This window comes from Microcebus murinus, chromosome 15 (genome assembly GCF_040939455.1).
Source record: "Microcebus murinus isolate Inina chromosome 15, M.murinus_Inina_mat1.0, whole genome shotgun sequence".
In the NCBI taxonomy this organism is placed as follows: Eukaryota; Metazoa; Chordata; class Mammalia; order Primates; family Cheirogaleidae; genus Microcebus; species Microcebus murinus.
The window spans coordinates 43080313-43104335 of record NC_134118.1 but is presented as its reverse complement, the minus strand read 5'-3'; the positions used below and the strand labels follow the sequence as shown (position 1 = coordinate 43104335).

General features: G+C 36.3%; 1 protein-coding gene across 2 annotated transcripts in view; it reads left to right on the top strand.

The window, feature by feature from the left end:
* Nucleotides 1-24023, top strand: part of HHIP (hedgehog interacting protein) — an 89284-nt gene that overhangs the window by 6164 nt on the left and 59097 nt on the right. For both annotated transcript variants that reach the window (XM_012783800.2, XM_012783799.2), the window contains exons 2-4: nucleotides 247-439; nucleotides 4830-4986; nucleotides 5693-5894. In XM_012783800.2, the coding sequence (XP_012639254.2) occupies nucleotides 247-439; nucleotides 4830-4986; nucleotides 5693-5894 (552 nt within the window). The remainder of the gene's footprint in view (nucleotides 1-246; nucleotides 440-4829; nucleotides 4987-5692; nucleotides 5895-24023) is intronic.

Below are 24023 nucleotides of genomic sequence, written 5' to 3'. Positions count from 1 at the left end.
GATTCGCAAGGGTGTAAAGCACTTTTATGCATCCCTGCCCTTTGTTCTCCCAGCCCAGCCCCAGAGACTGTCCTTGTATCCTTATAAAGGCATTCTGTATTGTGACACAGTAGTTCTTTTCAGAAAAACTTCATTACTAAATTAATTTGGACTGTTCTACTTTCGTGATTGCAAGTAAATAAATAAATAAACAAACCTGACTTCGCATAACTAAAAAGATGTTTGTTTCTGATTTATGGCTTTCAGATATTTTCTGTTACCAACAACACTGAATGTGGGAAGTTATTGGAGGAAATCAAATGTGCACTTTGCTCTCCACATTCGCAAAGCCTGTTCCACTCACCTGAGAGAGAAGTCTTGGAAAGGGACCTAGTCCTTCCCCTGCTCTGCAAAGACTATTGCAAAGAATTCTTTTATACCTGCCGAAGCCATATTCCAGGTAAAAAATGAATATGTTAAATAAACCATTGCAAAATGTCCTTACAAGATACCTGTTCCTAAATGCTTATTTCCAAGAGTTGTAAACTTTATCTCACCTTTGAAAATACCTATTTTACTTCATAATTAATCTTTCCAAATTATATCTTTTATTGCTGCTAAAAGGAGTATTGTGATTTCGCTTTAAAGAATGTTTTACCTTTCTTATTAAGTGGATAATATAGTCGTTAATCTTTACACACTTTGGATTATCAGTACAAATTTCTTGTTGGTGTCTTCTTTACCCATCAGCGTCAATATCAAGGCAGCCTCCTCTTCCATGTAGCTGATACATAATTGGAGAATGTCCAGTTTTTTGTCACTAAGATAAAAAATGATTAGGAATCCAAAAAAGTAATACCTTATAAAGCACATTCAGGTATGAAGACTAATTTGCTCCTCAGAAATCCTGTGAGGGAGATAAGAACAGTGGAGTCTTCTGCCTATGACAGATGAGAAACGCTGAGCCCAGGAGAAGTTAAATGCTTTAACCAAAGTTGTACAATGAGAAGGCGATAGGAGAGATATGGAAGTTCTTATGCATACAAAGTCATAAATATATGTTCCATCACTATCATATATTGGGCTCCAATAACATATAGATGTTTGGGCATTGATTATTTTTATCACCAAAAGTTTGTCAACTTTGGTGGTTGTTACTTTAGTTGTAAGAATCAACATAGAGGAAGAAAATAATTTAATGAGACAGATTTTGTTTAGTTAGGCAAAGTCACATATAAACAAATCTACTGAAGTTAACAGTTTATAAAATGAAATGGTATTTAAGAAAAAAAAAGCTTTAAAAACTGTAGAGTACACTGAGAGAACTTTTAGCTGCTGTGTACATTTTCCTTTTTTTCTGTCCCAGAAAAGTGTAGATTTGGGTATTTTTAATAGAACTCTCTTAGTAACTTAAGAAAACACTTTGACTAGGGTTGCTTTCTCCCTTGGGTATAGCATAACGTGTATCTAAACCCATTATGTGAAAATATTATTATTGTCTTTGTAAATTACAGCCATGTTTCTTAGACTTTTCTTAAACCAGCTGTTTATTCCTCTTTATCCCATTCCCCAAAGCAAGGTGGAATAGGTCATGGTTGCCTAGATGGCTGACAGAGAAGCGACAACAGATTAGATACCATAAAGGTTTGCTGCAAACTTCAAGTCTTAAACATTTGCCTTCCGGACTATAAATTGAAAGTGATACCAACACTGAGCATTTCCGTTTACCATTATCTACTTTAGCTAAATAAAACATGCTCGATTTGGGGACTCATCTGTGGGGGTCTTTATATATTTGAAATTATTCTAGCTTCCAAAAACAATAAAATAAAAGCTGTGTCCACTGAAAGAGGGAGCACAGCAAACAGCTCAGAGACAGAACCTGCAAGCACCTCACTCCTCAGATCAACATATGTGGTAACGAATGACAAATTTATTTTTCTACAAAGTTTGTATATATGTAAAACTGCTGAAGTGCATCAAGATGTCAAGTGCTTTTGGTGGCCACCCAGGCTGCCTTGAAAGATAACCAGATGAAAGCTCCACTCTAGAGGTGGATGGAGCAGCAAGGGTGCTTTCCAGAGATTCTGGAAGGCTTTAGCGACAAGCATGGGGCTGTCCCTGCATATGTCAAGTGCTCATAATCATTCTAAATGCTTTCCAAAAGTGAGCTGTAACAACACACTCTTTGAGTAACTTAGGTTAATTGATTTGTTAGTTAGACTGGTCCTTGGCACATAGGTTACCATTTCCTAAAGAACAATGAATATGAATATGGTAATCCTCCCCTCAGCCCCTGGCCCCAGCACAGAGGTGCCTTTAGAATTCTAAAATACTAGTTTTGGGGAAATTGCTATAAAAGCAAATTTGTGATAGTTTTCCCTTCTTAAGTCTATTTAGTGACATGGTTTATTTTCTCAGTAGTTCAAAATTGAAAACAGCTATTACACTTTGCAATTCTTTTTATAAGAAACTAATCAACATATTTGACTGTCCTCATTAATAGCTTCATCTTTCTACAAATCGAAGAAAAAGGCACTCTAAAGGATGTGTTTTGTTAGAAGAAGGCAAATACTGAAAGGGATTGGGAGAGGAAAATAATTCCAGAGATATCTTCATTTTTTTCCCTATTGCCCAATACATGAAGAAATAAATATATACATAATCTAACCATTTACTTTGCCTTGTTGCATTTAAGAAAACACAATCTCTTTAGAACATTCATATTCCTTAAAGGCAGACACTATCTAGAGATTTTAATTAAGAATTACTCATAGTCTGCTTATTTTCCCCAAAATGAGAAAAGTAATTAAGAAGCAATTTAGTAAGCACACACTAGAGATTTATTAATTATAATATTATTCTTCAGTTATGAATTTATTTAAGGGAGTACATTTTTAAAACTTCTAAAAATGCCAGAATTACATTCAACAAACACAGGAGCCCTTTGCTCAACTCTGCAGGTCTTGTCTTCTGCCTGAATGAGCAGGGTAGATACTTTGCTGTTTACTAAAAGATGGCAGAATGCACTCTACGGAAAGCATATCAATGGGCATCCATTGATCTTGCTTCTTTTTTTATACCTTTAATCACAATGATTTTTATCACTCTTAGACCCCATCTTCTCAGCAGTAGGTTATTGTAGCGTGAAATGTCTGCACTCAATTAGTTCAATTGGTTTAATCCTGTTTAACACTATTAGGCAATTTTCATTTGAATCTTAGCCATTAAAGAATGGAGGAAAAGAATTATCTGTTGCAAATGGTGAATTGCTAAAGATGAATCACTGTTGCTAGAACCTTCATTCTCCTCCCCAATTTCTAATCCCTGAATTTTTTCCAGTTGCCTTGCCCCTCCCATAGAGCACCTTTCCCAGCTGCTATGTCTCCCTTTTTTTGTGTGCCTCCCACATCTCTCTCTCTCTCTCTCTCTCTCATACACACACACACACACACACACACACACACACACTCACACATACATGCTCCTAAGGACTCTACTCTGACTTGCCTGGTTCCCAAAGACAAAATCTTTCCCAGTGGCCATGTCAGATATTGGCCTTGAAGAGTCTCTCTCAGAAATTTAAGGGTTATACATTTCACCCAAAAGTTAGGCCAAAATGTCCATCAAGCTTTAACCATTTGGGACCCTCTCATTCTAAGATAAGTTTTTTAGTTTGAGAGGTCCAAGGTCAAGTACACAGAAAATAAACTTTGAGTGTCTTTTATGCTCCATTGATAAGCCTCATTTGGCTGACCTCAAATTCTTGTTCTTAGAAATCCTTGCTAAACTTGAATTTGTTATGCAGCTTCTCAACTTCTGCTAAGTTATACTCTGCCTTTATCACAGAATTGATAGGGGTATCATGATCTAATTTGTTAGATAACAGTCAAAACTTTAAATATAATTAAAGGTATGAAACAGAAGTCATCAGATTGTAGATGTGAATCTTATTAATATGCCCCCCAAACCAATACCTTATTAATCAAAATTTTAAAATATCAAAACTCTTCTTTGTCATAAAGTTCTTTTCTTTTTTATTCAAAATTAGCTGTTTTTATCTGATAACATTCTTAATATATAAGAAATGAAAACACATCTTTCTTTTAGATCCAATTAAGTATGTTGATTTTGTATTTTTGTTTTGGCTCAGTGGTATGTCAGCTTTTCTGCTAGAAGATTGAAGGGATATTTTAAATATAATTTTTATGATAAAATAATCATTTTTTCCTGTAAGTGAGGTATAGGAAAAAGATATCACCATATTTGAAAATGGAGGCTCTGTTATCAGCATCAATTCATTGCTTGATCATTGCACAGTGAGTCAGTTATTTATTAGGGTGTATAATGACCTTGTGTTGTTCATTAAATTTATTATTTAATCATATGTGAGTGGCAAAACTATTAGAATTGCAAATAACCAACACTGGCATCTGATGGCCTATCTCTTTCTTTATTCTAATTTGTTCTTCTTCAGAAGTTATTTAGTACTGTAGGAAAAAATGCTGAATGGTGATGAAATAAGCTCACATGTGTAACATATGATAACTGGAGAAGCTTAAAAAAAGTCAAGATCAATGCTGGGTTTGTATTTTGTGTATTTCATAAGAGCCTTTTAAAATATCCAGCACAATCTTATTTCAGTTTTACTTCAATTCTTAGATTTTGGTTAGAAACAAATGGAAATCCTAATTCCCCATTTTTTTTTGTTCTCTTTATTTGAGTCTAATTTTTCCTAGAATATTCATATAGTTTCTAAAAGCTCTCTTTTCCCATATTATATCTGTTAAATGAGGTAGTTTTACTATGACACTAAATATTCCTAATGAGTCTTTTTATATTTTTTAAAGGTTTCCTTCAAACAACTGCTGATGAATTCTGCTTTTACTATGCAAGAAAAGATGGTGGGTTGTGCTTTCCAGATTTTCCAAGAAAACAAGTCAGAGGACCAGCATCTAACTACTTGGACCAGATGGAAGAATATGACAAAGTGGAAGAGATCAGCAGGTTCATAAAGATAAATGCTCTTTAATCTTTAAAAAAAAAAAAAAAAAAGCCCAACTGACAAATCTTGTGGTTTTGACAGTGAATCAACTGTCTGTGCTTAGGTTCAGCAGCTATCTCCTCCAGATGCTTTATTTTTTTTCTTTTTGGTAGTTTGCTTCTCTAAAATCAGAGCTTAAATGCTTTTAATACTTAGACTACTAATCTTATATTATGAGCTTGGCTTCTCTATGACTCATGCAAATTTTATAGGTATAGTTTTAAACTTGAATTTTATGATTGTTGTTAGCTTATGGCACTGTGGAAATATTCAGCACAATTATTATTAGCAAATCAGATTTTTACAAATAGATCTTAGAACTTTCTCTCTGCATGCCTTTCTGTAAGGTTTAATTGTTGTGAGCAAAAGCTAATTTTAATTATAGTCACTGAGCAATGAGATAATGAGCTTATGAAATTTTAAAATACATACATGTTTCGATTCTCTCGTTTAGATTCTGAGAGAAGGCTGTTTTGCTGTTTCCCGTTGAAAAGAATCAAAAGAATCATGTAAAAGAATCATGTTGTGACCCTTAGTTTAGCAGCACTTCATGATTCTCAAAACCATTGATTCCTAGAGGAAATATATTGTGAAAAGGGTGCTCCGTGCATCCCTTACCTCCTCCACCTCGAGAAAAGCTTACTGTTTTTTTTTTTTTGATTTGTCTAGAAAGCACAAACACAACTGCTTCTGTATCCAGGAGGTTGTGAGTGGGCTGCGACAGCCTGTTGGCGCCCTGCATAGCGGGGATGGCTCGCACCGTCTCTTCATTCTGGAAAAAGAAGGTTACGTGAAGATACTTACCCCTGAAGGAGAAATTTTCAAGGAGCCTTATTTGGACATTCACAAACTTGTTCAAAGTGGAATAAAGGTTGGCTTTTAAATTTTATTTATTTTTGCTCTGGCTATGTTAATTTTATTTTAGTGTTGTCTTCCTCACTGAAGGTATTTCTTTGTAATAAAAGAAAGAATATTGAAGGAGAAGATAAGGGAACAATAATATGGCAACTGAATTGGGACAATGACGTTAAATTTATATGTTATTTGCTATTGAGCAATGCAGTCAGATTGATGTTTTGACATGCTTTCCCTATGTACTTTACATATTTAAAATAACATCTTTATAAAGGATTTGTTTAAATATTGTTTAATGGCCATAATATTTAGGATTGTACATCAGCATTTGCTAGTGGAAACAAAGAGGTCTTTTGCTTATTTGGCAATTGCAAATCATTCTTTGATCGTATCTGTTTTTGAGTCTGTTATAAAAAATGCTACTTATACTATGACTTTTTTGTGCAATGTTTTTACAGGTAAGTCAAATATTTTTATCTATAATTAGCCATCTATATGATATATAGGCGTATCTATTGCCTTCTTTCTCACTTCTCTAATTTGAATTCTCATGTTAAGTAATATACATATGTAAATAAAATCATTATCTATTTTGTTTCATAAGAGTAACACAACACACTATTAGCAGTACTAAGCTATAAAGCAATTGTGGCATTCTAAAATTAAGAGACATTTAACAGCTCATGACAATTTTAGAATGAAACAAAGCAATAATATGATTTGGGAAGAGCTAGTTATCCTTTTCATTTCTTAACTAGAACAAAACTGAGGGAGGATTTATACTCTTCTACTCATGTAGAAATGAACTCCTTGCTTTGTTGTACTCCACTCAAAGGTAAGAACACCAAACCAGAAGAAACAAGTCAGAAAACATACAGATATATTCCTGATATCTATTCAGTAACAACCAAGTAAAAAATATATGTAGAATAAATTAATTAGAATACAGATAATGCTATATTGCTTGGACCACCCATCCTCAAGCTCATGATGTAACAGTGTCACCAAGACATACTGCATAAGAGAAGGAAACCTTTCAAGGAAAAGGACTTTTGGCACCAAGACACAGATCATTTGGCAACTTTCTTTCTATAAAACTTTTCATTAGAATTCAGAGCAAATAATCAAAAATCTTTAAAATAGTGCATTTGAGTTTTGCACATCAGTATTCAACAAATACATTCTGAAATGTGTCCTGAGAACTCACTGCCAGTGGTACTAATGAGCAAAGAGTAGAGATGCAGCACAAATGCATCATGACTCACTAACAGTATAGTTTTCCTTCCTATGAAAGTTAAATATGCTCTCCATAAAAGAAAAAAAATTGAGGGAAATATTTTAAAAATCATCATCTGTAATTCTATCAATTAAAAAAACACTATTAATATTTTATATACTTTCTTCCAGTTTTTATATTAAAATTAAATGGATTTTTCATTGTTGCAAAGGTAATACAGGTCCATATTAATAATGTGAAAACACGGTAAGAGCATGTTTTCTTTTAGCTTTTTTCCTAAAACACTTTAAAATAAAATTGAAATCGAATCACACATACATCTTTTTAGCCTTCTTTTTTTCACTTAACAACATGTTATGAAGACTTTCCCAGATTTGAAAACTTTTCTCAAATACTTAGTTTTTAACACTTTGGGTGCTCCATTTCCTTATTATGATACATTTAGGATGACTCCAGTCTTTTCTTTTTGCTATTGTAAATAACGTTATCATTCTTGTACATATTATTTATGGATGACTTCCTTAATATTCATTCATAGAAAGATCATTACTGAGTTGAAGGCTGTACACCATAATTCATATTGCCAATTTGCTTAGAACCATGTTTTGAAATATTTGAGAGAACATAGGTTTCAAATATTTTTTGAGTAAAAACGTTGGTATTAAAAGGTTATGTATGACAAAATATAGATGCAAAAAGTATAAAAGTGTTTTTGTCAGAACTAAAAAATTGACTTTCTTGCTTCTACTTTGATTTAACTGCCTAAGGAACAACTACCTTTTAAATTAGGGTTCCTTCAAAGTCCCTCTATTTCAATTTATAGCTTCATGGAGCTATTGAATGAGATATTCATTGGGTATTCCGTTCTGACATGGAGACATTTCATCACACAATAAGATTGTACAAGCAAGGATGCCACAGTGCCATGGTTCTGCAATGTGTGTTCTGCAGGCCTCTAGGAGCTCTTGCAGATTTGCCTCCCCCCCTTCCAAAAGAGCTCCAGGACTTCCAGGCCTTAAAGTAAATTTCAAAATCCATTATTCTAGTGAGCCAATACAACATATTTTAAAGTGCAATATTTTAAATGCTTTTAGTGTTTGGCACTAGTAATGTCAATAAGAGAGGAATACATCACATTAGATATCTGTGTGTGTATAGTGAATAATGAGATCACATTCTTCTTACCTCAGGTAGGTTTTGCTGCAGGTGGCTCTTATCTCAGTCTCTGTGGAACTCCCCAATGTGAAGTGTAGGAAGATGCTACTGTATGATGGGACACAGGCCAACACATTCATGAGTTGATCATATCACCGATTTTGATGGTCTGCCCTTCAGAGACTTATGAAGTGAAAACATTTTCACAACTATTTCACAACAATTTTTTCAGGCTTCTTTGATATATAAGTAGTTAATGTATTCATGACAGTATTCTGTGTTTATCAATAATCGTTTTGCATAAATAATGCCAAGAATTTTCATAAATTCTTATACGTATCAACTCTTCTCTATTTTTTCAGTTTTAAAATCCTAAAAGAAAGCCTAAAGCAGTTTATCAGACCAAAGTATCAGTTGCAATACTAAAATCACAGAATTAATAATACATACTAAACCCAATGTCCACTTTTTAAATGAAAATGATAAAAACCACAGTGGAGACCCCCTCACGATGACATTAATTAATGACCAGTAGGAATAAATTAAATCAGACATAAAGAGAAACTCCTGATATAAGAGTTTCTAAAAACTAGTACTGGCTATAAGGAAATCTGGAATTCTGCTAATTGTCAATTAAGAACTGACAGTGATTTCTGTCACATGGTAAAGTCTGACCTTTTTTGGTGGCAAGGAGATGGGCTTGGCTGATTAATCTCTTTAAACTTCTGCTAAGCCAGATTCTTATAACTGCTTGAGAGGCACATCATCAGCAAAGAGCCAATCATTAGGGGACTTGGACAACTCTTCCCTAAATGGGCCCCAACTGAAACTATAAATATGATGCATTATTTTTAAACACCAAGATTGTTCTGCCTAAATTGTAGGAGACTGTAGTACCCTGGGGGCTAAACTGTCTGCAGTTTATGGGGCAAAAGTTAATCTGCAAAAAATGCAAAGCACAAGCTACAGAATTGACTTCTTTTTGCAACAGAAAATAAGTTGTAGAGTTGAAACTAAAGAGTAAGTCAGAAATGTGTTTTAAAAATAGGTAGTGATTTGATAGGTCTTTAATGATAGTGTGTTCTATAAGCTAGTCACTAATACTTAGAAACTATGAAGAATAGCCCAAACATCAAATTGATGAGCAAACTTTAAAATCTTCATTTTGTGAATGTGTATGCATATGTGTTGTTGTTATTATTGTGTTGTGGTGGTGTTCTTGTTTCATTCCAAAGTGGGAAATTACAAAAACTGTGCTATCCTTAGGGGAAAAAAACTTGTTTAAGATACAAGGTGATTTGAAATCTTTAAATTGAGTTTATATCTGAATTCTGAATCAGAGCTTCTGGCAAGTATTAGAACCAGCTTCGTCTTTCTAAAGTCCTCAGGAATAATAGCTCATTGGTTCTCAAAAATGTCTGCACAATATCTTTCAAAAAATTGAGATACTTAAATGAAATCACAGTCTGTGGAGTTGGGACCCAGGTATTGATATGTTTTGAAAGCTTTCCCAGGTAATTTTAAATGTGTAGCCAATTTGAAAACTATTGATCTAGTCAGAGCCAAACCTCTGGGTTAGTTACACACTGATTGAGACAAATTTTCTCTGCCCAGTCTACATCCACGTCCTATTCCTGAGAGCAAATAGTTGGACACCAGTAGTCATCTGCTCTATATAACTTTTGTCATTTACTTAGTTTATATATATTACTTGTCCAGTTTGAGCAAAGAGATGAGTTAACTCTGGCAGCGTGTAAGACACTTGATATAAAGTTTTCAAAAATGATATTTAAAAATCTCAGTAGTTAATTCTAACTGGCAAATTGCTTTACCCATTAATTTTTTTCCTGTTTTTGCTCCATTTTGGAGTCTGGTGCCCAGCTAGTTGGCAAGATTGTTATTTTTCCTGTTCCTAAAATCTGTGGTTTGCAATTATATCTGTAAACTATGTTAAAATTTACAAGACCACCCAAAGGTATTTTAGTGTAATCTCACCAAAGCACCCCTGACTACCAAGGACACGAAAGTCAGGCCTTAGCTTTGCGTGTGCGCAGAAGGAAGGTCAAGACTGCACCTGTCACCTACAGGGTGGCCCCTCGAGGAAACTAGCCAGCACCGTTCTCTGCCACTCAGTTCTCTTGAGCAGTTGGAGAATGGAGAGTTTCACACCCTCAGCAGCTATCGGCTGGCAGCACGCAGCAGACAAAGCTGAAAGGCTTGTCTATCACTCTAACAAGTGTCACTGGACTCCTGTCCCTCTCTATCTACTTGGATCCTCATTTCAAAAGATGCTTTTCGAAGCAGTCTTTTTAGCAGGGGAGGAGAGGACGTAAGGCTGAAAGCTGCTAATTGTCCGGGTGACTGAGCCCATTGAGGTGGGGCTCTCGAGAGACAGCGGTCCGGTGCCTGGGAGTCACAGGAGCATGTGGAGGACACAGGTTCCACCAGAGCAAGCCCCGTCGGGGCAGCCTCTGGTTTCACATGCTTGTAAATCACACGCAGGGTTATGAGCATCGAAAGTTTAGTGAAATCTAAGTGCTCATCAAGACCAAACCTTTCATGTTTTTCTCTGTCTTTGGCTTACAGTTTTAGGGCAGCCCGTGAAATGTGTATTTTAGCTTGAGTAAAATGAGTCAAAGTAGATTGAGAAGCAGTTAACTTTTCAAAAGTAGTATTGGAAACATAGCATAGATATATATACATACACACACACACACACAAATTCATATGGTGATAATTGAGCCATGTATCAAATGCTTCCTCAGAAAAATTGTTAAAATTCTGCTTTTAAGCATGCTTTAGGTTACAAGAAAGCTTGTATTAATTGAAAGAAAGCAATAAATTTTATTTGTTAAATATTACAATAGAAGAATCAACATTCTGGAATGTTTTTGTATACTACATAACATTTTAAAACTTTTTGACCTATCGAATTGCAGCTTAGAAGTCATTAAACCTCATCTAAAAGAAAGTTGCTATAGAGGTAGAAATAAACATTAAATAAATTCATTTGAAATGTGATCGAAATTGTCTTCTCCAAAATAAAATCTTTTAAGCACTTTCTTCTTTAATGGTTTAAAATTCTGATTCCAATCCATGCAGTCAAAATGTAAACAAAATGTAGATCTGCAGGTAAAATTTTTGACTGCAGTTATTGTTAATATCAAGGTAGTGATGACATGGCTTTGAACCCAACTCTATTTTATTGAGTGTTGCTGACATCTTACATCAAAATGCTCAGTACTCTGTGAAGAACATTGTTTTCAATTTTTAAATAAGTTTAATCTCACTTTAAGTCAACTATGAACTCCCATAGAGAAAAATTATTTTTCATAAAAGAAAAAGTCCCTTAGTAAAGTGAAATAATCTTGGTGTAATTTTCTGTCTGGTTAAGTTAGTTTTCACTTCTGGTAGTCTTTCAATATTGCAGAATTTGCTATTTTATTGATAAAACCTTCTAATAAATATGAATGTCTGTATGTGTGATTTGTGCCAGTTTAAGCCAGTTTAATTATAAGTTATTCTCCATCATGTTCTTTCCTGAAGCAGAAACTGGAGTGGCAGACACAGGGTCCCTCCAGTTGAGTAGAGAAAAGCCTGCCTTCTCCTACACTGTAGGTCCCATAAGTCACAGCTGAGGTGAGGAAAGTTTTTACATTAATGTCTTTATATTTACCTAAGACTTGAAGGGCAAAGGAAATAGAGGCTATAAATCTGAGAAATCTTACAGTAATTATTTAAAAGAAGTGGAAAACCAAGAAATCTGGACCCTGGGAAAAGTCTCTGCCATCTTAAAAAGCATCTCTCTGAACATGGGGTCCAACCACATCCTAGAGACAATCGCTGACTAAAAAAATAAGAGAGAAAATCTATTGGTGATATCAGTTGTCATTGCTATATTGCCTCATGAAAGGAAAATATCAAACATCACAAAACTAACTCTTGGGTGACAAAGAGTAGCATTTCCTTTGAAAGATAATTGCTTTTCTTTCCCAGTTCTATAGTCTTTGTGTGTGTATGTGTGTGTGTGTGTGTGTGTGTGTGTGTGTCGTGAGAGCACTTTAAGAGAGCCACCCTCTTGGCAAATTTCAGGTGTGCAATACAGTCCAATACTATACTACAATCTTTAAGCAAGCCATGCTGTTAGCAGGGATACTCTGGGCTTCTTTCATATTAATCATGGCCACTATTTTTTCAGCACTTCCTTTGCTAAGTCATTACATTGATTACTTCTGTGATCCCATGAGGTAGGTGTTAATATCTCATTCGACAGATGAAGAGACTGAGACCTAGAAGTAAACTGCTCATAAGGAAGCTTATGAGCTAGGAAGTATAAGAGACAGATTTTTTTTATTTTTTTATTTTTTTGAGACAGAGTCTCATTTTGTTGCCCAGGCTAGAGTGAGTGCCGTGGCGTCAGCCTAGCTCACAGCAACCACGAGATCCTACTGCCTTAGCCTCCCGAGTAGCTGGGACTACCATGCCCGGCTAATTTTTTCTCTATATATATTAGTTGGCCAATTAATTTCTTTCTATTTATAGTAGAGATGGGGTCTTGCTCTTGCTCAGGCTGGTTTCGAACTCCTGACCTCGAACAATCTGCCTGCCTCGGCCTCCCAGAGTGCTAGGATTACAGGCGTGAGCCACCGCGCCCGGCCCCAAGAGACAGATTTTAAATGCAGATTGTCTAGCACTGTGTTCTCAGCCACAGTGCTGGGCTGCTATTAACATATGCTGCTGTACTCCTCTGATGAGCAGTGCCGCATGGGAGGAAAGACTGGAGTGTGTGGTTGGTGTCAGCACGCTCAGTGAGGAGGCGGAGGGCCGAGGATCTAGAGTGGGTGCTGGTCACTGCAGCAACCATCATGTACTGGTTGCTTGGCCCTGGGCAAGTTATTACACCTCTCGAGGCTTAGTTTCTTATCTGTCGAAGGTGCACCTAATACTATGCATGCACGATCTCATGTAAGCGTGAAGTGCTTTGGAGCCATTAGCTGTTACCATCCAGCTATCACACTCACATGAAATGAGAGGAAGGGAAGCATGCCCAGGCCCCAGAACAGCTCACAAGCTCTAGTGACCACTGTTAACTAAACTCCCTAGTATCTGAACAGTCCCTCTTAAAGAGGGTTTGAATGGTAACTTAGGGAAAATTTGTGATCGTGTTAGCATTGGCACCACAATTACGGGGCAGTCCCTTGGAAACAAAGTTGTATTGATGCACGTGTGGGGGTTTTCTTTACCTCAAAAAGATATACCTAGAATTTTTTTTTTTTATTTAAATGTGTCACTGGAGAAAAACAACGCTTTCTTTTTACAGCATCGCCTTTTGACATTAGGTATATAGTATCGCTCCCCACGTCGATAGGCAAAACCCCGCTCTGCAGCTGTTCAGAGCACATGCCTGGCGATGACTAAGCACAAAGCTGCTGACCCACACGGGCCACAGCAACCTTTCATCAGAATTCCCCCACTTTCATAGTAGTTTTTCTCAACCTGGGTATTATACTAATGTAGGTCTTTTTTGTGTGTGTTTATTTTGGAACATGGTTTGTGTCAATCTGCCATAGAGTTAATAAATTGTAGGATTTGCAAAGGAAATATACTGGGATTGAAAACTAAGAAGGTGCATATTTTTCCCCACTAGCAACTATTGCTCAAAGCGCAGATTGAGAATGTCAGGAGTTGGGAGGGGGGCAGTTGGGTAAAGCTGCTTTAAAATTAACATGTAATGTCATGTATCACTCAAGAAATTATAATTAAAAAAAAAAAGGCAGATCAGTAAAACATGCCATGAAGTCAGAGAAGAGAGAACTTCAAAGAAAGGTTTTAAAGTTAAACAACGGCAGTAGTCAACACTAGTAAACTCCAGGAAATGTGTAGAAGATGAGGTGTAAGAATGTATACATGGAATGGCCTCAGTTACCTTTCTCCCAGACCTCAGGCCACAAGTGACCCTCTTCCTATCTCATTAATTCAGTATTTTCTTGAAAATCTTCTAAATCTGTAAGCAAATTTGCTCTTTGGTATGGTGTGTCTACTTTTCCATGACCAACTTTGGAAGTTTGTTTATGTAGCATATTGCTTTTAACAGACTTCTTTCATGTTTAGATTTATATAATAGATACATATGTTTATTTTACATAATATATAATATTGATACATAATAAATATGTACAACAAATCTGTAATCAATTACCACATTTTAATGTATTTGTTGGTAGTATTCATCAATTGACATTTAATTAAAGTCTATGGTTATATTGAACTATCATTATATCAAAGTAGCCAGAACTGGGGACATTTCAAAGATGTTTTAAAAACCAGATCATTGGCTAGAAATTAAAATCATCTTTGGACTTTTCAGTCAAAATATGCTTTGAAAAATAAGATGCCATTTATTAAGACCATCCTGTAATGTGTAATCACCCACTTTTTTCCTAAATCTTGTAATTTATTTTCTATCCCACCCTGACTTTGGGATACCAGGTGACAATGCATATGGTCACAATTGCACTTAGGAATTTCCATCAAAAGGGAGGTAAAATTTAAATCCTTCATCTAATGAATTTCCATTTTACTCTATTTAAAGTAAAGTTCATTCACTCATTTCAAATATCATGTAGTTCTTCAGGCCTTAACTTCAAGTCACAGAAAATCTATAAAAAATAATTTGTTTAAGATAAAATATGTGCTAATTACTCTATCATACCTCTATGTAGTAGGGCAAGAACAAAAAAAGAACATCAATGAATTTGATGTAAGCTAATTTCATCATTGCTTGCAGTTGAAGTTATTTAATGTAATTATGGAACTAAATCCAGTGAACTGAAGCTAACACAAAAACAAAACATTATGAAAAAGGATCTTATAAAGTTTTATATGTGGCCACAAAATTCTTGAGGAAAGAATATTCCCTTCAAATATTCAAATATGACTTTCTCTTTAAGAATAGACTTTCTCTTTAAGAATAGCTAAATTATTTACTTGTTTAATTCTAGTAAGCTATTTCTAAACCAGCCTCTTATCCTAAAGCACCTTTGATCCAAAAGGATCACAAACTTAAATAAAGCGGCATCTGTCCTCAGGATATTTCTAGATAGGGAAAACACATCTGTTCCACAAGAACCCTTGGCCAACAGCTTGAAACTGTTCAGAAGAATTCCCTATTAAAAAAAAAAAAAACACAAAAAAAACTGTGTGTGTGAATGAAAGATGCCTGAGTTTGGAAAAAAATTGGGAGAGTGCTGCTCTTAAGAGGATAAAAAGATAACTGAATTTAATTCCCATTAAATTCTTAGGCTTTCTGTGAAAGATTTGGTCATGAGACTCCCGCAGTGCAAACATCTTTGTGGATGGATGTGAACACACCTGTTCAGGAAAAGTGAAACAAAACTTGAACTGACTTCCCCTAATGCACAGGTCACCAAACATCTGTCATAAGTTATCAATTACTACCCTAGGCTGGACTCAAGCCTGTGACCTGAGGTTGAAAAGGGCGGGGAGCTCTTTCTCTTACCTTGCCTGTGACTTTTCCCTGTGTCACCATTAGAGCCTCGGTTTAAATCTCCAGAGATTTGGAAGATCAGAAGACCCCGTGACATTAATAGTATATTTACACCCAGGTTTCTGTGTACTTCACCCTGGGGCTGATCTTATTTAGGCTTCTGTGACTTGGAGTGTTAGGGCTTACTCCACCGAAGTGCTTTACCCAAAAGTTGGCATAGTTCCTTAATTGCCTAAGTTCTTAATTGCAACCTATAGACAATGTCTCCTTGTCCAAGGAGGTTTTTTGTTGTTGTTTGTTTTTGCTTTTTAAGATTTTGTCTTTGATTAAATGTTGATATGTATAAAACTGCTGAGCAAACAAACAAACAGGCAAACAAAAACAAGTCTTTCTGGGCGTGACTCCGTAAGCTTCTTCCCTCAGGAAGAATTAATTATTGGAGACACTACTGAGAGAAACTTATGGTGATAGCGTCAATTGTCAGTGTCTTTGATCTCTAGTAGGTGGCATTCTTGTAGCACCCACCTCAGCTGGGGTGTGAGAACTGATCACTGCATGGCTGTTGCACTCCTCCACTGACTCTGTGATGCCACCAGTTTCACCAGGAAGTGGTGGTGTGACTTGGAGCAGTCTACTTAATCATCTGGAATCTCCAGGTCCTCATCCCTGAAGGCAGAGAACTAGACTAAATAAGACCTTAAGACCTTACTTGCTCTAAAATTTTGTGAAATGGAAAATAGTGCAAGTCTCCAACTATTTCCAAGAGAATTATGTTAAAGAGACGTGTGGTCAGTGTGACCAGGCCTGGGATGACTCCACGCTTGCCCAGGCTCAGATAGTGTGGGAATTACTTTGCTTTATTTTGATTTTTCCTTCCACAATGATACTGAAGCCCAGTCGGCATCCCCCAGTGTACAGTCCATGTGGGTAGCTGACCACTTGGACAAATAGGTGCATTCATCTTTCTATTTGGTCTTCATTGCTCCAGTTACACTTTTAGAAGCTGCAGTAACTCAGTATGCATAGTGAGACTTCAGGTTTCAGTTAATGACAAGATAATGTCTTGAATATGCAGGGTTAACTTTCAAAAACCTGGGTTTGAAAGTGAATATATACCATGATCTTGAAGTGGACAGCATGCTGGGGGAGAAGAGCAGTCTGGAGCTGAGGGAAGGAAGAGGAGAGGAGTAGTAGGAGATGATATTGTGGAGTTGGGCATCTGTGTGTTGGTGGGGACAAGAAGTGTACAGTTTCTAAGGTCTTCCTTGTGTTTACACTGTGTGAAATAGGGAATTATCAGAGCATTTTGAACAGAAGAGTGACATGATCTGACCTAATTTTTTTAAGCCAGATCAATAGCAGATATGCCAAGAGTAGACTTGGAGAGTCAAGGGTGAAAGCAGGGACGTAGGGTAGAATACTGACTTGTAGTTCCAGCTCTGCTATGAATGTGCTTTGTGCCCACGAGACAGTCATTTTACCACTTGAGCCCTAATTTTTCACCTGTAAAATGAGAGGGTCATTATTATCTGAGGTTCCTTTCACTTCCAGCTTTCAATGGGTCAGTACCTGAAGGAATATTTATCAATATTCCCTATTAAACATAAGCATTTCTGCACATGGTGTTTCCCAAATTTATACCTTCTTTTGCATAGTTTTAAAGTGCAAATTTTGAAACTCAGAGCATTAGCAACGTAGCATATTTAATGGGTTCTAGTGAGAGGTTGTAAATCACAGGAAAATATCAGTTGTGGTAATGTGAAGAAGAGGGTTCAATCTACGCCAGTTGTATTAATAAATGGTAATTCATGGAAATGGTAACCACAACTAAAGACTATTTGAATGATATATATGCACACGTGTGTGTTCCTCTTAGGGAAATGAACATTTAAAGAGGGAAAGGAGGTCAGATGATTAATTTTTAAAAGGCTAATTATACTTGGATTTAGCATATAAAAGGTCAAAATCCAGGTATCCTGAGTCAGAGAGGATTAATATGATAATGGAATATAAAAATATAGACATCTAATAAGGTGGATATTGAAAGGTTGTTGCAGGGAATTTCTAACTTTTTAAATTATAAAATAATGATCTTCCTCATAAAGTAGCCATAGTTCACTCTCAAAAGCAGAATATTCCCAAATATCTGCAGTGGGTCTCTTCTTTGTTGTTGGCATTGAACAAATAATCTCATTTAACAAATCGATCTTTCAGGCTGTATGTTAAGCTGGCAAAGCACTGTCCCCTTTTCTGCCTGCATCTGAATCCACAGAAGTTAATTTGGTTGTGGATAGAGTAAATTAGATGTGAAAAATTGGAAAGGGAAAGAGGGTACTGCTTGATCATTTTTACTTGTAAGGATTTCAGTGCTCTGTGTTTCCTTAAGAGAAATCCCATGGTGCCAATTAACCTAACTTATTCCAAAACAATTCTCTGTTTGGAAAGAATAATTTTCATTGTGGGTGTTCCTTGAAATTGTATGCCTCCTCCCTGTTATTACTGAGAAGTGTGCTGTGCAATTGAAAGTACCAGCGTCGTTTCCATGCGCCGTATAGATTAGAGCTGTATCCCACACACAGTGTCAAATAATCTGTTTTAATTTTGTTCAATACACACATATTTTCACTTTTAGCAGTTTTTTAATGTGCAACAGTCATCTCTACTTAATGTTAAACCAAATTACTTTATACCAAAATGATCAAAAAAAATTAAAAGCAAGAGATTTGTTTTAATCAGGAAATAACTTTTCCTATGAATTTTTTTTTAAAGTTATATGTTTAAACTTAAATTGCATCTTCACTTTTCTTTTAAATAATGTGAAAGCATGTTTCCTCCACTGTGAGAAAAAACTAGACTAGAAAAGATTGAAAAGGATATAACTAACTTGGTAAATACATTCTCCTTTTTATTGGGCTGTGTTGTCTATTTGGATTTCTGGGGTATTTTTTTAAAACCTAATAAATCAATTAGCCAATATTCATTCTAAGATTTAATTTGGTGAATAAAATATACGTGCTTTTCATCAGGGCACACATCTTCTTAAGTCTGAAACCACCACACACAAAGAATTTCATTCTGACAGACATTTGTTCTCAGCATAAATACTTTAGGGCCAATAGTTGTCCTCACTTAATCATGCTTCTTAAAAGTGAATTCCAGAAGACTTGAGGCCCCAAATGACCCCTGTAAGGTGAGTTGTCAGTAAATTACTTTTATGATGTGCCCTAAGGAAGCAGGTCTGCTAGAAACTTGGTAGGGAGCTGGCCCCTCTTGCCTGTAGGAGGATGACCTTTAACTTTATCTAACCTTTGCATTTCTAATTCTAAATTTCTGGGAGGCAGTTAGTTGCATTGTTGGCTATCGTATTAAAAGAGCCTCTCCTGTACCCAGAAGACAGCGTTAACCACAAATTTGTTGTTTAACCTCCAGATAAAGCATACTAGTAAACATTTTGTTTCTGCAATTTAATTTTAAATACCACATATTTAATGAGTTGAAATAAAAATGAGTTCAAAAAAGATTCATAGTTGAATTATGACTGTCTTGGGTGACATTTGCAAAACACTGCGAGAACATGTAATCCCTCTAATTTCAATAATTTGAATTTATTACAGCATTTGAAAACTTATAACAACCATTAGAGATGAATGCAGATATCACATCAGAGTACATTTATTTTTTCACAAAATATTTAGTTATTGAAGATAAATCCTGTCAATTGTTTTTTTGTCTCTATTATGAGAAAGTTTATATGATACTTTCTGGGGATAATAATGTACATCAAAATTATCAAACATAGGAATTTAGATTCAGTGTTGAATGAAAAATATATACTCTTATTTGGCTATATGAGACTGAAAACATTGGGAAATAATTTTTATAGGATATAAAATTAAGGGATCATTAATTTCCCATTAGTTTTGGTTGACATTTAATGGGGCAATATTTTTAATTCTTTTTTAAAGAAAAATATTTTGTGGCTCAGTTTTATTGTCTATAAGTATACTATATGGTTAAAAATATGTATGTAAGTATGCATATATATGTATAAAACACTGCGTGGCTCAAGAAATATTACTAAAGATAATAAGCTTTTCCAAAAAATTACACACCTCTTTTAAAATCAGAGAATGTTTAGGTATATGAATGCATAGATTAAATGTAGACTATTTCCATAATCTCTTTGGTTTATATTTCAGATTGTAGCATAAGCAAAGCTAGGCAATCTAAGCTTTGCATTTGATATCAATCCTTTCAAGGATATCAACAATAAGCAGTTATAGAAGCAATTAGTGTAACTTCAGTAATTTTTCAGTGGAAAGGAAAGAGACCAGTTAAATTTTTTCCTATAAACCAAAGGTTCTGGCTCAAGAGTGTATGTAAACAAGGTGTAAGTTTTAAATATAGCTTAAATGCCACCCAGGAGAGAAACCCAATGGTGAAAAGTTGTCAACAAACTGGGAGCAATCTTTAAATGATGGGGAAAATATTAAATTGGTGACACTACTGTTGGGAGTACACAGGCATGTGCTTCCAAAATTTCTGCTTAAAATGTCCTCTTCTCCCTCTCTTGAATTGTTTATCTTTGAATCTGAGAGAGAGAATAATAGTAAAACAGAATGTAGACGTAACTTATTGATGACCCTAAGAAGATTTACTTGAGAACATGGCAACCAAACTTACAATTCTGAAAAAAACTTGGAAACAATATTAAAATAAAATAGGTGATGCATCAAGGCACCACTATCCAAACCTTCTTAAGCTGTTTTCTTATTTTAATCCTGCCAATAGTGTTTGTCATCATGTTTTTTCTGCTTAGATATGGGTAGGTGTATGTTTTTGTTTGTTTGTGTGTGTGTTTTTATTTTGTCCAAAATTTCATGTGAAAGTATCTTGATAGTTATATAACAGCATGTCTCTATTATCATTCTCTGGAGATTTGCTATTCAGTTACCACTAAACCTGGACCAAGAGACACTTTAATAATATGTCGTATGCACTGACCAGGGCCCATCTCTAGAGCCATGTCTGGAACCCAACTCAAAACCTAAGACCTGGAAATATAGAAAGTAGCTTCCTACAGGATAATCAGAATGCTCTGACCAGAAGAAGAGAAATGGATGGCGGGCAGGAAAAGCAACAAAGATATGAGAAACTCAAGTCTAATGAACGGAAGTTAATATAAGCATAAAAACTATAGGCGGCCTGTTACATGCTGTAATCAAAGTATAACCAAAGTCTGGGAGATGCCAGAGGAAAGAACTAGTGACTCCGACCATCTGAGGGTGGCTGTGCCTCGCAGAGGAAATGATTTTCATAGGATGTGGGCAGAAAGGAAGAAAGAGCCTGTCACGCAGGAAATATCATGAAGGGATTGAGATCAAGCTAAACATGTAAACTGAGACCAGAGAGGGGACCTATCAAGTGCCTTATATCCTCAGCTGGGGGTGCTGCATTCCTTTCTGCCCAGTGACTTGGTAGGTCCCTGTGTAACCAGTTGGCTTCTTAAGCAAATGTCACCTTAGCTGCTATGCCTGCCCTACTTCCTCTTGTACGGGATTTGGGAGCATTCTCTTGTCTGGAGGGCCAGGCAGCTTAAGAATTGAATCTAAAAAATTTGGGGAAAAAAAAAAAAAAAAAAAAAAAAACGAACACAAGGGGAGAAGATCCTAAGAAAAACAGAAACTCAAGATCCTAAGAAAAACAGAAATTCAATTCAGACAGGCATAATCGAAAACCAAAACAACTTTACTTTCTTCTGTGTCCGCATCATGCTTGTGCAGGCTTTCTCCCTATGGCACAGACTGTAGCAGCTCCAGACTTAACCTCAGCAGTTCAACAAACCCAGGAGAATGAGCTGCTTTTGCCTTAGTGCCAAGGGCAGTCTCATACCAGATGCCCCTGCCTTGGGCCCCATACGCACCCTGGAGTTCCTCTTGAGACCCAGAACCTGTGCTAATTGGCCGGGCCTGGATCATGCGCCCTGCTCTGGAGTCAGGGGCAGAGCCCAAGGCACTGACTGCAAGTGTGGAAGGGAAATCAAGGCGTCGTTCCCAGAGGAAGAGGGCGTGGATACTGGGCAGTCTTAACAACAGACATCGCTACTCGCTGAGTAGATAAGACCACTCGAGTCAGAGTCCCAGACTCTTAATATTAGATCTGCCTTCCTTCCGCCGCATGCTTCTTAGCACTGGGCTTTCCTCTATGGCATATTTTAGGGTTGTCCAAGGGTTGCAAAGCAACCCAACTAAGGCTTTCACTTAGGCCTGGTGTACTATAGCTCTGTGGTCCCCAAACCCTGGCCTGGCCCCGCTGCAGGAGTTGGGTGGGCAGAGGGCAGGCAAGTGAGGCTTCATCTGTGTTTGCGGCCACTCCTTGTAGCCCGCATCACCGCGTGACCTCCGCCTCCTGTCAGATCTGCAGCGCACTGGATTCCCACAGCAGCGGGAACCCTAGGGACTGCGCATGCGCGAACCCTAGGGTACTGCGCATGCGCGGGATCTAGGTCTGCAGCCCCGCTCCTTGTGAGAGTCTGGTGCCTGGGGGTCTGGGTGGAGCTGGGCGGTGGTGCTGGCGCTGAGGAGCTGCTGCAACTGCAGATTGTCATTGGCGGAGCGGTTTGACTGCACAGTGAATGTAGTGAGCTTGGGTCATCCTGGCACACACTCCTCCTTCCCCACTGGTCCGCGGAAGGATCCTCTTTCATGAAGTCGGTGCCTGGTGCCAAAACGGTTGGGAACCACCATTAGGAAGTGTTTTCTTAATGTTCACACAATACTTATTTTTTGCTTCTTTACTTCTGCTTTCTTTTTTAAGACATATAGACCCAGATAAACACATTTGATGTACCAATAAAATATGCCTTAGGAAGCATTGCTGAATTGCCAGAAGCAATGAGGTCAAAAAGACTGACTTAATAACTTTTAAGTTGCAGAAAAATGGCTCATCTCCACAAAAAGGGGTAGTGGAGACTTTGTAATTAACGCATCTATGCAACCCATAGTCTTGTCCTTATTTCGAAAGGCTTTCATAAAATTTCTATTTCACTTATATTCATTAATCATTAGTGAGTCACTGTAAAGTTTGCACCCAAACCTGCAAGAATAACAGAAATACATAAGGGACTGCCTTCAAAATGCTTAAACTGAGAATATGAAACATCTAATGATAAGGTTTTGTACTTTTATAACGTATAATTTTGGAATGTTTTGTACCCTACTGCTCTATAAAGTTCACAGTTTCTTTCTGATGAAGTTGAGCACCATTATTTACAACTTAATTAACTTTGGTAAACAAGTATGACATGTTCTAATTTGTTCTTAGTTATAATAATAGTATGAATAATGTGCTGTAGACTACTAAAAGTATAATATTGTCAGTATTTCTTACACTTTGAAATATGCAGGACATTTCTGAATATTCTCATGAGTCTGTTAGTATCCCTTTGCTAGGTATATAATATGGATAATAATATCTGTTCTTATTCATGTAAATGAAAACGAGAAAGTTTGAAAAGCACAAATCCAGACTCTATCCAAGAATGTGTGTACTTTTATCTCTAACAGGGAAATTTTTTAATTAGTCATTTGTTTTTTTATTGACAGTCTTTGTCACATTTAAACATGTTCTTGAAATTAATGTTAACTGTATGTAATAAGCATTCAAAAATAAGAAATTAATTTCTTTTTAATAAAATCTAGTTTAGGTCTTATATGTACAAATTTTAAATAGTAGCAGTACTATGGAAGACATATTTTTAGTCTTTTCTTCCCAAAGCATGCCTATGTATTCACAATGCCTTACTAAAAAAGTTACTTGTTTTCCTTCCCATATACTATACTATTGTCTGTCATATCCATTCATTCCAAAACCAGTGTTTAATTTGTTTATGTAAAAGCTTAAAAAACTTGACCTTTCTTCGTTTCACTTCCTTGACCCTTGTCATGCTGTTCATTCTGCCACTTGATTACATCAAATGGTGAGAAGACATTTTTCTTTAAAACTGGCTTTTTACCCATGGCAATTCTGGGTGGGACCCAGCTAGAGGATTGCTACCAGAAGATGGCTATAAAGCTACTTTCTGTTTCATCAAAAAGCTGACAGATTTATAGAATTCAACTAGAGGAATCTATTTTCCAAAGGTCTCTGTGTAGAAACTTACTAAATGTCTTAGTGTGCTTCTGTACATCTGCAAAAATATCAATAATATGGTTAGGCTCTACATAGGAGATGTGGCTATACATTTG